At 63.9% G+C, this 12146-nt stretch overlaps 2 protein-coding genes across 5 annotated transcripts; one reads left to right on the top strand and one right to left on the bottom strand.

Annotated features, from left to right (window-relative positions):
* Positions 1–376: 376 nt before the first annotated feature.
* On the top strand, positions 377–8218 carry PAIP2B (poly(A) binding protein interacting protein 2B). Of its 4 annotated transcripts, none has more exons than XM_071753103.1 (5): positions 498–515; positions 1320–1392; positions 5309–5457; positions 6054–6230; positions 6697–8218. In XM_071753103.1, exons 3-5 carry the CDS (start codon positions 5311–5313, stop codon positions 6751–6753), a joined length of 381 nt encoding a protein of 126 aa, XP_071609204.1. In that variant the 5' UTR covers positions 498–515; positions 1320–1392; positions 5309–5310; the 3' UTR covers positions 6754–8218. The 4 variants fall into 4 exon arrangements, 3 of the variants coding, with proteins under 3 accessions (XP_071609203.1, XP_071609204.1, XP_071609202.1); XR_011727695.1 differs by lacking the exon at positions 498–515 and having other exon boundaries at positions 742–1392; positions 5303–5457; positions 6697–7162; positions 7265–8218; XM_071753102.1 differs by lacking the exon at positions 1320–1392 and having other exon boundaries at positions 377–515; positions 5303–5457.
* A 611-nt stretch (positions 8219–8829) lies between these two features.
* Positions 8830–11910, bottom strand: NAGK (N-acetylglucosamine kinase). Its single transcript, XM_071753105.1, is given in 12 exon segments — positions 8830–9207; positions 9288–9362; positions 9445–9474; positions 9476–9543; positions 9757–9842; positions 10357–10471; positions 10562–10672; positions 10776–10899; positions 10902–10919; positions 11020–11118; positions 11376–11460; positions 11845–11910. Coding segments are annotated over 12 exon segments (1029 nt in total). The 5' UTR covers positions 11874–11910; the 3' UTR covers positions 8830–9018.
* Between the last annotated feature and the right edge of the window lie 236 nt (positions 11911–12146).

Genomic DNA, 12146 nt, shown 5'->3' with positions numbered 1-12146 from the left:
CCACGTGACACCCGCCCCCCCTCCACGCGCGGGAAGCCCCGCCCCTCGTTGTATTTACACGAAGCCGCCAATCAGCGCTTCTCTAACAACGCCCGCCGAGGGCCCTGCGCGCTGTTTGTAACACCTCTCCCCATTGGGCTTCGCACTCGCCAATCAGAACGCCGGCTCGGGGGGGCGCGGCGACGCCCGTATTTACATCGCTCTGGGCCACGCCCACCCCGCTGCGCGCCCCACGTGGGGGACGCGTGCCCCCAGCCAATCCGCTCCCTCGGCCCTCACCAATCCTGCGGCGGGAGGGGCGGAGCCTCCCACCTGGAGAGGGCGGGACTAAGGGCAAGATTGGCGGCCTGGCGAGCGAATAGCTATGCGCTCGTTTTCCCCTTCGCCCAATCGGGCTGCGAGGTGGGCGGGGACTCGCGGAGCGGCTGTCCAATGGGGTGTCTGCCTGCCGTGAGGGGGGGTCCGGCGGCGGAGGGCGGGCGCCCGGGGAGCGGCACCGGCCCGGCCCGGCGCAGGTAACGGGGGGGCGGGGGGGTCCGGAGCCGCCCCGGGGGGCAGGGTCCCCCATGGACCCCCCCGGCCCCGGCACCCCGCGGGGCTCGGGGGGCGAGCGTCGGGGGGAGCGGATCCGGCGGGACCAGGCCGGCTGCAGGCCCGGCAGGCCCGGCCCCACTCGGGGGGTCCCGGAGGTCCCGGCGGTGCTGGTCCTGGTGCTGATGCTGGTCCTGGTCCTGGTCCTGGTGCTGGTGCTGGCAGCGCCTCGCACCTCCGCCCGCACACCACGAGGCTCCCGCAGCCCTCGGCTCGCTGCCAGCCCGGAGGCTCCGGGGTCCTCAGCGGGCGGAGGAGCTGCGGGCCCCGCGCTCCCCCCCCCGGTGCTGCCCCGCGTCCTCCCCCGGAACAGCCCCGGGCCCGGCCCGGCTCCCGCTGCCCCTGGGGAGGGGGCTCGGGGATCGTGTCCCGGCCCCGCTGCCCGGCGGTGCGGGAGGGCAGGCGGTGAGCAGCCGTGGGGCGGGGGGCAGCCGGGCTGCTCCCTCCGAACCTGCTCGGAACCGCCGCCCCGGAGCACATCGCGGGGGGGGCACGGGGGTCCCGTAGGCTGCCAGGGCCCGGGCGGGACCCCCGTCCCCACGGCACGGCGTGTGTTCCCCGGCTCTGCCGTTCCCCGTAACCCATCCCGCCGGGGCGCGGGGGTGTCCGGGGCTCCCCCAGCCCAGCGGTGCCCCCGGCGGGGCAGAGGGACGCAGCCGGGCTCGGGGTGGCACGGCTGGCTCCTGCCCTGTGCCCCGCGGATATTTTGTTACGTGCTGGCTGTTCAGGTTTCCCGGGCGTGCAGGGACAAGCCGGGGGTTGCAGCAGCAGCAGCAGCAGCAGCAGCTGTGTCCTGGGCAGGTAGGAAGAGTTCTGTCTGGGTCCCAGGGGTGGCAGCGGCGGGAGGGCTGCAGGCAGAGCTCCCCCAGCCACCTCCCTCTCTCCTCTCCTGTCTCTCCTCTCCTGTCTCTCCTCTCCTGTCTCTCCTCTCCTGTCTCTCCTCTCCTGTCTCTTCTCTCTCCTCTCCTGTCTCTCCTCTCCTGTCTCTCCTCTTCTGTCTCTTCTCTCTCCTCTCCTGTCTCTCCTCTCCTGTCTCTCCTCTTCTGTCTCTTCTCTCTCCTCTCCTGTCTCTCCTCTCCTGTCTCTCCTCTTCTGTCTCTTCTCTCTCCTGTCTCTTCTCTCTCCTGTCTCTTCTCTCTCCTCTCCTGTCTCTCCTCTCCTGTCTCTTCTCTCTCTCCTCTCCTGTCTCCCCTCTCCTGTCTCCCCTCTCCTGTCTCTCCTCTCCTGTCTCTTCTCTCCTGTCTCTCTTCTCCTGTCTCTTCTCTCTCTCCTCTCCTGGGCCATCGGGGCAGCACAAGCCCTGGGGATGTTTGTTGGGGTCCGGGTATCTGGAGACCCAAACAGCTCCGAGAAGCTGGCGTGGGAAACACCCCGAGGTGGGGTGGGTTCGTGCAGGGGGGTGGGCTGAGGACACAGCCCTCTGTCCGGCTGGAGAAGGGAAGCTGTTCCCTCCAGGAACGCTCCAGCAGCGGCAGGGCCGGGCAGCAGGTCCCGGTGAGGCTGTGCCTGCGGGACGCTGCTCTCCTCCTGCAAACTTCCAGCTCCTGATCCCGGCGCTCGGCAGCCGGGGGAGGGAGGGAGGGAAGCAGGGTTGTTCCTCAGCCCGGGAGACACCCAGACACCTCGGGAACTCGGCTGTCCCCTCCTGTCATCGCTGCCCCCTTGGTGTCACCTCTCTGCTTGTTGTCACTTTGCAGCCCCGCGGCTGGCAGGCAGCTGCCTGGCCTCTGCAGTGCTGACAGGAGGGATTCCAGCAGCTTTTGGGGGGGTCTGGAGAAGCGGGGGGTCTGCTGAGCGCCCGGGCAGCTGTCCCACCGGGGGGATGGAGCTGAGTCCTAAAATAAAAGGGTCTGAGGAGCTTCTGCTGCCCCCCAGACAGAGCTGGAGGGGGAGTGGCTGCTGCTGGGGGCTGCTGATTGCCCTCTGTTGAAGTCTTTAAAATGTTTATTATCTTTTTTAAATGAAGAAATGAGAAGTTTTGGCTCCTGCCTCGTTTCCCCCCCGCCCCCCAAACCTCCATCCTGGGGGGCAGCAGGACCCGGGGTGGGTTGGGGGGCAGCTGTCCCGTGGGGGTCTGGGGTTATCAGCAGCTCAGGGCTGGGGGTGAATTTAAAATCAAGGGTTTCAAGCAGGTTTTCTTTGGGGGGGCTGAGGAGGTTCTGACAGCCCCAGGGCAGGGGGGTGAGGGGAGGGCTCTGGTGGCTCTGGGTTGGGTGCTGGGGGGAGGAAGGATTGGGGTGATGGGGTTAAAGTAGTGGGGGGGGGATTATCCCCCCGAGGAAAGGGGCTGCAGGGCCCGGGCAGCTCCATCCACATCTGACACCCACGGACACGGGGGGAAGGGGCAGGGGAGGCCCAGCAGAACCTGAGAGGTGCAGCCCTTAGCCCGGCCAATTAAAGCCCTGTAATTAGCGAGCAGGGGAAGTCCCTGGAGCCGCTCAGCGTCGGGAGAGCAAACCCGAACCGCCGGGAGAATGGGAGGGGGGTGGTGGAAAATTAATAATGATAATAATAATAAAAAAAAGAATACTTGAAAGGCGTCGGGGTGCTGGTAGAGCTGGGGCTGCAGGAGGAGAGGAGGCAGCAGGGCCGTGGGGGCAGCTGGCAGAGCTCTGGGAACATCCAGAGGGAAAAACCCCAGAGAGGTGGAAGGAATTTATCTGTGCCGGGAGGTGATGGCTGCGAGGAGGAGGAGGAGGAGGAGGAGGAAGGGGGAGCTGGAACTGAGACACAGGGGGATCTTGTCCCTTTTGTCCCTCGGGTGGCAGTGTCAGGGGTTCGGGGGGACCTGTGGGGAGCCCCCTGAGCTGGGACCCATCTGCCCCTTCCAGGGGCTGCTCCTCACCCCGGGCTGGGGGAAGAACCCCGGGGTTTGGTTGTGTGAGGGGTTGGGATCTGAGAAACCCAAAGGGAGCTCTGGGCTGAACCAGCAGAGTCCCCAGGAGGGGACCAGGAAATGCTTCCTCAACCCAAAACCATGGAGAGGAGAGGAAGGGGAAAGGGAGAGGAGAGGACAGGGAGAGGGAGGGGAAGGGGAGAGGAGAGCAGAGCAGAGGGAGAGCAGAAGCCCCGAGCAGGGCTCAGGAGGTGTTTTTCATGGGCTGGTTTGCTCCGGGTGGGTTTTCCTGCAAACCCAACGATTCCCAGAGCTATTTATAGAGAGCTCAAGCTCCATCCCAGCCAAAAGCTCCGCGGTTTTGGCTCCGGGAGGGTGAGCAGGACCAGATGTCCCAGCCTGGAGCCAAACCTGGAGCTCTGCTCAGCTCCTTAACCCTTTGGGGGCCGAGGGGAGGAACAGCAGCTCCTGGGGGTGGGTGGGGGGACACAGGAGCCACGAGTGGGGGTGCCAGGGGGGCTTCTGCCTCCTGGGAGCTCCTCAGTCCTGGGGTGCTGTGTTCTGCATTCTGCTCCTCTCACTCCCCTCTCTCTGCCTCGTCCCCCCCCAGGGGTCACCACCCCCTTTCCCCCCACCCATGGGTGCTGCCTGCTGCATCCCCACCTCCTCAGAGCCCTTCCACGAGGTTTCTGCCCTCCTGGCATCTGAGATCCCAAGTGGGCACAGAAGGACTCACTCCTGCTCCACTTTGGGATTCCTCCTGCCTGGCCCGGGGGGCTGAGAGGCACAGAAATGTTGCTGGAACTGAGCGTCTTCGAGAGCGTGAGCTCGATTCTGGAGCTAAGGACAGGAGCTATTGGTGGTCTAGGTTGGCAGCAGGGAACTAACTGTGACCAGCCTGGCGCCGAGCCTGCTCGGGAATGAGCTGCCTGGTTCCTCCCAGCCTCACCTTTTATTGGCCCCAGGTCTGGGGCATGCTCAGTGGGGCCAGCCCTGACCGGGCACAGGTGAGACTGGGCACCAGCCTGGCTCATCACCCGGTGATTCCTGGCACCTGTATCCTACACAGAAATCCTGGGAATTCTTCTAAAAATGGGGATTCCTCTGTTCCATCAGCTTTTGGGGGGGTGGTGCCACGTTTGGTGCCTTCCAGCTGGGGTGGGGAGGTGCCAACTTCATCAAGTGAATTTTCCAGGAGAAAGGAGAAACAAACCCAAGAAGTTTTTGTTACCAGGGAGCAGGTATTCACATTTTTCATCCCGCCAGTGCCACCTTTCAGAACCACCCCAGCTCCTCAGCACCAGCCAGGCTGAGGGGTCCACCACCACTTCTGCTTTACCTCCTTCCCCCCCCAAAAAAAAAACCCCAATCCTTGCTGCTGCAAAAACCCCAAACCCCCCCCCCCCCCCAGGAATAATTCAGCATTTAGGGGTAGGAAGTGACCTGCTCCTGTGGTGCTGCACCCAGAGCTGCTGTTCTGGGGTGTTCTGGGCAGATTTAACAGGAATGGGATGGAGGGATGGAGGGAGGGAGAGAGGGAGGGATGGATGGATGGAGGGAGGGATGGATGGGATTTGGGGTGTGCTGGTGCCTTTCCCAGTCCTCTCTGTGGCTTCTCCATGCTCTGAGTGCAGCCCCAGGATGTTCAGGGTGTCCCTGGGGGGGTTTGGTGGCAGTGGCAGTGCCAGGGAGGTGTTGTGCTGCTTCCAGCACCTCCCAGGGCAGGGCAGGAGGAGTGGGGAACAGCCCTGAGGCTTCCAAACATCAGGAGGTGCTGGGAGGCTGAGGTGTCCCCATCAGCCACCTCCCTCTGGGGGCTGCCAGGGGACACGGGGTCCCCAGCAGGGCCCTCAGCCCCTTGTTGTCTGTCCCTAGAGTCAGGAATGATGAATGGCTCTGACCTCACCAGCACCACGGCCTCCAGTCCCAAATCCAAAGAGGACCAAGTTGGGAATGGGCACGATGAGAAGGAGAACAACCCCTTTGCTGAGTACATGTGGATGGAGAACGAGGAGGACTTCAACAGGCAGGTGAGGCAGGAGGGAATGGGCATCCCCAGGGACTGGAGGAATGGATATTCCCAGGGACTGGAGTGCTGGGAAGTGCACAGAGCTCCAGGCTGGCTGCAGCCCTGGGCTGGGGCAGGGCAGGACCCCAGGGTGGCCACTGTCACCTGCAGCCTGAGCCACCACTCCCGAGATGTTTTTTTTTTCTTCAAATGCCTGTTTTTGTGTGCTTGTAGCTTCCAGGACAGCCTCTGGAGGCCCAGGGGAGGGGGGCAAGGAGATGTTTTGCTCATGGCAGAAGGGATTTTCCCCTGGCCAGAGCCAGTTCCTCAGGCTGGTGCTGAGCAGGTCTCTGAGAGCATCCAAGCCTTCCCTCCCTTTTTGCAGCCTGCAATCCCCCAGGGTGTTCCCTGCACCCCAGCCCTGGTTGTGCCCCCCCTGTGGTGTCAGCTCCCAGGCTGAGCCCCCTGCCCAGGGCCTGACTTTGCTCCTGAGATCTCCTGGGGTTGGGGGGGATTGGGATCTGATGGAAATCTCTCCCATTTCTGGGGCACGGGTTGGGAACTCTTCCCCAGGCACCTGGGATTGCTCCTGGGACCTGATGGGGGGTGTTTGGGCAGGTGGAGGAGGAGCTGCAGGAACAGGAGTTTCTGGACCGCTGCTTCCAGGAGATGCTGGAGGAAGAGGACCAGGACTGGTTCATCCCATCCCGGGACCTGCCCCAGGGCTTGGGGCAGCTGCAGCAGCAGCTCAACGGGCTCTCCCTCACTGATGGACACGGTTCTGAGGACATTCTGGTAAGGAGGGACCCTGGAGAAGGTGCTGCCAGGTCTGGAGAGGAGCAGAGGCCCCTCCTGGGCAGGGTGGGGGTTATCTTGGGGGGCAGTTCTGACTGGCAGGGGGGTGTGGGTGCATTTGGGGGTTTTGGGGTTTTTTTGGTGAGGATATTTGGTGGTCCTGAAAACAAAAGGATCCAGAATTTGCTCCTCAGAAGCTGTGGGATGGGGATCACTTGGATGTGAGCTGGGCTCAGGTCCTGGAGCAAGCTGGGACCCAGCTGTGCTGGAGCAAGAGGTGGAGAGAGCAGAATCTCCTGTGTTTTCCCCCCAGAAAACCCAGCCTGGGAGTAAACCCTTCCAAGCTGTCCTTGTCACAGCAGGGCAGACACTGAACCCCACACTGGGGGCTCCTTTGGGGTGGGCTCTGCCCTTTGGAGCACTGAGGGACCTCCCCCCCTCTGTCCCCTCCCCTCTTCTCTTCCAGAGCAAAAGCAACCTGAACCCGGATGCCAAGGAGTTTGTGCCCGGTGTGAAGTACTGAGGGGGGGCTGTGGAGAGACTGTGTCCCCTCTGGGGATGGTGGTGGGGGCTTGGAGGGGGCACCAGCCCCCAGCTGGACTCTGCACCCTGCTGGAGTTGCTGCAATCTTGCTCTGCGCTTCAACTACCTTTTTCTTTTTTTTCTATTTTTTTTCTGTGTTGTTGTTTTTTTTTTTTTTTATCTCTTCCTTTTTATCATCTGTCACCTTTTTCTCTTGTTGTTTTGGTTTGGGTTGGCTTGTTTTGTTTTGTTTTCTTTTGGCAGCTTTTTTTGCTCCCTAGGACTCACAGCCCTCAGGTCTGGCCTGGAGCCCAGCACCTACCCCCCTTCCTCCTTGCTTCCCAGGTCCCTTTCCATGCCTGCTTCCAACCTGCTAGAGGCAAAATCATCTTTTCTTGTTGAAGTAGAAGGTGTAGAGATCATCCCCCCCCTGCTCTCCTGCTCCCCCCAGCCCGGGCCAGGAGCCTTGGTGGCTTCCCTGGTGTCCCTCAGACAGAATTCCTGCTCTCCAGGGAAGGTGAAGTCTCACAGGAGTGTAGCCCCCCCCTGCTCAACAGGATCCCCAACGCTTCCCTGCTGGTGGTGGGAGCTCCTGGGGGTGCCCTGACCCCCCAACCAGCACCCAAGGGAAGGGATGCTGCTCCCACACTCCCCTTTCAGCTTCCAGTTCTCCAGCACCAGGAGCTGCAGCTCTTGGGGTGGCTGCTCCTTCATTTTCCCATCGAAATAAATCCAGGAAAAAGTGCTCAGCCCCCTCCTCGGGCAGGGGGGGTGGGGACCTGGGGTCCAGGAGCCTCCCTGGGGTGAGGGGACCTGTGCTGAGCTGGTGTCCCCGGGGTGCAGTGGTTCTGGGGGACCTTTGGGAGGATCTGGTTGGGCTCTGGCTGCCCAAAGCTCTGCCCTGGTGTTCCCATCCCATCCCATCCCTGCCAGGGATCCCCAGGGAGCAGCAGCAGCTCCTGGGGGTTTGTGCAGCCCCACACACAGCTCCTGGCTCTCACAGCTTCCAAGGGGTGAGTTCCTGCTCATCCCTGCAATCCTTCCAGCATTCCCTTGGATTCATCCAGAGCAGGGGGGGCAGATCCCGGGGATGCTGCTGGCAGCTCAGCTCAGCTCAGCTCAGCCCGGGGGCTGCAGCTCCCCCCGGGGTTATTGGACCACAAACATCCCTGGCTGCCCCCCCAAACTGCAGCACAAAGCCCCAGCCCCCTCCTGGGACTGCAGCATCCGGGGGGATCCTCCCCAATTCCTGACCCATCCCGGGGTCCCCTCTGGCTCCTTTGAGCTCGGGCTGTGCCCGGGGCTGTGCAGGATTTCCCCCCCCTCCCTTTCTTTGGTTTCTATTTGGTTTCTTACACCTCCCCCACCCAAAAAAAGAAAAAACCCCAAACCAACCCCCCCCAACCCCCTGAGGTGCTGGCAATTTCAGACACTGCATTATTAAAAAATAAAACTTTTTTTGGGAACTGAGCCCTCAGTCCTGGTTTGTTTCGCTCCGGCCAAGCTCAGGGGCAGCTCCTGGAGGATTTTCCTGCTCTGCTGAAGGAGCTGCCCTGGTGGGACAGAGCCTGAAGGGGACAGAGGAGGAGGAGGAGGAGGACACAGCTCTGGTTTATGCCTGCTCAGGAATTTGGCACTGACAAAATGAGATCTGAAAAGGAATTTGGACACCAGGAGAAAGGATTCCCAGGATGGGGGCTGCTGCCTGCTGGCCCAGGAGCCCCCTGCCCACACCTCCCACCTGGGGCAGATTTTGGGTCTGGGCTCAGGGCCAGGCTTGGCCCCTCACTGCTGAGTCCACACAAGAGGCAAAATGGGATTAGGGGTTTTTTTTTGCTGTATTTTTTGCTTTTTAAATTTTTTTTTGGTCCCTTTAAATGAAGACCAATTTCTGCCTTCCCTGGGGCTGTGCCTGCCCCTCGTCATGGCCCCCACACCCTGGGGGGTTGAGCCCAGAGGTTTCTCCTTCCTCTTCCTCCTCTTGTTCTTCCTCTTCTCCCTCCTGTTGGGCTTGGCTACAACCCCCCCAAACATCCCCCCTGCACCCCCTCAGACACCTCACCAGGACCCGGGAAGGTCCATTTGACCCCATTTTCACCCATTTCCCAGCAGAGCCAGGGATGCTCCCTCTGCCTGGGGCCCCACATTGGGCACCCCACACCCCCCCCTTTCCCCTTTCATTTCCCCTTTGGGGCCCCTGCAACTTTTCCACTGCCCAAGGCCACCCCCTGCTTGTCCCTCCCTCCGGGGGGGTTTGGGGAGGGGGTCAGAAGGTGTGTGTGTAGAAGATGTCCACGTTGTTGGTGGGGTCCAAGGGCAGAGCTCTCCCGATGCTCCTGGCCCCCAGCCGGGCCCCCCCCAGGGCTGAGGAACATTTCAGCTTCAGCAAGCTGAAACGGGTGAAAAGGTGGCCAGGAACCTGGTCCTGAGCCTCTGCCAGCACCCGGGACAAATCCTGGGACACAAAGTCAGGGGCTGGGGGGGACCACAGGACCCCCCCCCAGGCCCCCTGAGCCCCCAGCCCTTCACTCACACCGCTCGCATCTTCTCCCAGCTCTTCCAGACAGAGCCCACGCAGAGGATGGGCAGTCCCAGCTCCCCAGGAACAGGCTCTGGGGGGGACAGAGGGGGGTGAGAGCCAGGAACCTCCCCCCAAAACCCCCAAGGGCCCCCTGACCCCCCCAGCTCTCACCTTGTCGACTTTGGGCAGCACGGCGACCACCGTGGCGAGCCAGGACCTCTCCTGCTTTGTGGAAGATGTGGCAGCAGAGAGGGTCCCCAGCTTGGGCACCTGGGGGGGGGCACGGGGTGGGGGGAGTGGGACCGACACCCAGAGCCCCCCTCCCCAGCACCCACAAGCCGGGCTGGGCTGTGTGTGCCCCCCCACACCCCAGAGGGTGCTCGGGGAGAAGGGTGCAGAGATCAATGGGGGGTGTCACAGGGAGGGGTGACAGGGACAGGCAGCCCCCCCACCCCCAAACCACCAGGGAAGGGGCTTCCCTACCCTCTGCCAGCTTCTGGCAAAATCCTGCAAACTTGGACTTCTGGAAGGTGCTGTAGAGGTGGGTGAGGAGCCCCATCCGTCCGAGATCTGCAGTGCCAGGGACACCCCCAGTCAGCCCTGCTCCCAGATGTCACCATAGGTGACCTCCCCAGTGCATCCCGGAGCCCCTGAGAACCCCCCCATCCTGGTGTGCAGCCCGGGGACCCTGTCAGGGAGACCCCCACCCCAAAGACTGCACCAGCCTGGGGTGGATCCCAGAGCATCCCCCAAATCCCACCAGTGGATCCTGCAGCCCCTCTGAACCCCAGGACACAGCCCAGAGACCCCCCAGGACCCCCGCAACACAGCATGGAGACCCCCCAGGACCCCAGCATGGATCCCAGAGACCCCAGGACCCCAGCACAGATCCCAGAGACCCTTCAGGATTCTCCAGCACATCCTGGAAGCCCCTCAGGACTCCAGCAACAGACCCCAGAGTTCCTCCAGGACCCCCACACACATCCTGGAGACCCCCAGGATCCTGGCACAGATCCCAGAGACCCCCAGAACCCCAGCACAGACCCCAGAGCCCCTCCAGCCCCCTGAGCCATCCCAGCCACCACCTGGAAGTACTGGAACATGGCCTCCTTGACATAGGTGACATCGTGGGGTGGCACCTCCAGGTTGTCCATGCAGTCAAACACCACCTTGATGGCTCGATGGGCGATCCAGTAGGCTGGGGAAAGGGGGGGTCCAGAAGCCACCCCCGAGACCCCAAAACCGCCCCCCCCCGCCTCCCCCCCAGCACCGTCCCCAGGCCCCTCACCTGATCCCTCGTCCCCCATCATGTGTCCCCAGCCCCCACACCCCACCTCCGACCCGTCGGGGTTGATGAGTTTGCAGTTGGAGCCGGTGCCCGAGATGAGGACGATGCCACCTGGGGGAGGGGACAGAGCCAGCGGGGTGAGGGGACCCCCCGGACGCGGTCACCTCCCTCCCCCCCGCGCCCGCCCTGCCCGGGGGTCCCTCCTGTCCCCTACCCCGGTCGGTGGCCGTGGCCATGGCCCCCACGGCGTCGGTGCTGAGGTGGAAACTGCGGCTGAGGTGCGGGAAGCGCCGGCTCAGCTCCTCCTGCAAGCGTCCCCAACGCCTCCCGCTGGTCCCCACCCGCTGAGGGACAGACCCTGCCCCCACACACGGGTCCTCGTCACCCCCCCGGAGGGGACAGGGACCCTCGGCATCCCCCGGGAGGGCAGCGGGGGGGACACTCACCCACTCACTCACCAGGAGAGGAGGGGGACGCGGGGGTCCCCCCCCCGCCTGTGTCTTGGCCCGGGTGACCATCTGCTCGATCCTCTGCACGCACAGCTCGGACCCGATCAGCTGCGGGACAAATGGGGAGGGGGGGACATCGAATACCGACCCCCCCCAACCCAACCTGGGGCTCCATCCCGGGGGGATTCCCCCCAAACCTTCACCCCCAGCCAACGGGGGGGCTGGGGACGCCCCAACACCTCCTCTGGTGGCTTCGTCCCATCCTTGGGGACAACCAGGGCCACCCCACACCCCCTCGTCCGTGTCCCCCCCACCCTGTGACACCCCCCCCTTCTCCCCCTCTCGCGGGGGGTCCCCAGGCTCACCCAGTGGTTGGTGGAAGGTCCCTCCGTCTCGGCCAGGACGCGGCCATCTTCAGAGACCACCACCACCCGCGAGTGGGTGGCCCCGCTGCGGGGAGAAGAGGGGGGGGGACACAGAGACCACCTCATGGCCCCCCCGTCCCCACTGGGGGGGGGACACCCACCCACCGGCCCTGCACCTTCCCCAGCGCCCACAAAACCCACCCCTGGGGGGGCTGAGAGGGGATGGGAGAAGGAATGGGGGGCGGCAGCAGGGGGGGTCTGCAGCCCCCTCCCCATTCTGCCCCGGGGGCCTCGGTCGCTGCTCCCCCCTCTTTTGCCCCCCCCTAAACCACCCTCTGTCCCCCCCCTGCCCAGACTGGGGGTCCCCAGGAGGGGCCGGGGATGCAGGGTCCCAATGCGGCCCCCCCGGGGTGTGTGGGGTTCCGGGTTTGGGGTGCGGAGCCCCCTGGGGACCCCCCAGACCCCTCACCCCTCCACGCCTCCGAACAGCGCGGCCATGGCTGCGGCACCGGCCCCGCCCCTGGACACGCCCCTCGGAACAAACCACGCCCCCTCCGCTCATCCCGCCCAATGATGGCGCGCTCTGCACAGGCCACGCGCCCTAATGACCACGCCTCTCAGACACGCTCATTTTAACTCCGCCCGTGGCCACGCCCCTCACTATTGTGGCCACGCCCCTCTCCCGCAGGGTCCCTGTGCCCGGAGCCCAGCGGAGCCCCCGGGTGGGGATGGGGGGGGGGTATGGGGGGGTTCCCTCCTCCTGCCCCGGGG

Source organism: Heliangelus exortis, chromosome 10 (assembly GCF_036169615.1).
Source record: "Heliangelus exortis chromosome 10, bHelExo1.hap1, whole genome shotgun sequence".
Taxonomy (NCBI): Eukaryota; Metazoa; Chordata; class Aves; order Apodiformes; family Trochilidae; genus Heliangelus; species Heliangelus exortis.
This window is presented reverse-complemented; position numbering and strand designations above follow the sequence as displayed.

Excerpts from the sequence above, each read along its gene's own strand:
- PAIP2B (XM_071753102.1), top strand. The coding sequence starts at position 5,311 with ATGATGAATGGCTCTGACCTCACCAGCACCACGGCCTCCAGTCCCAAA. Across the intron at positions 5,458-6,053 it reads AGGAGGACTTCAACAGGCAG|GTGGAGGAGGAGCTGCAGGA; the intron begins GTGAGGCAGGAG and ends GTGTTTGGGCAG. Across the intron at positions 6,231-6,696 it reads ACGGTTCTGAGGACATTCTG|AGCAAAAGCAACCTGAACCC; the intron begins GTAAGGAGGGAC and ends CTTCTCTTCCAG.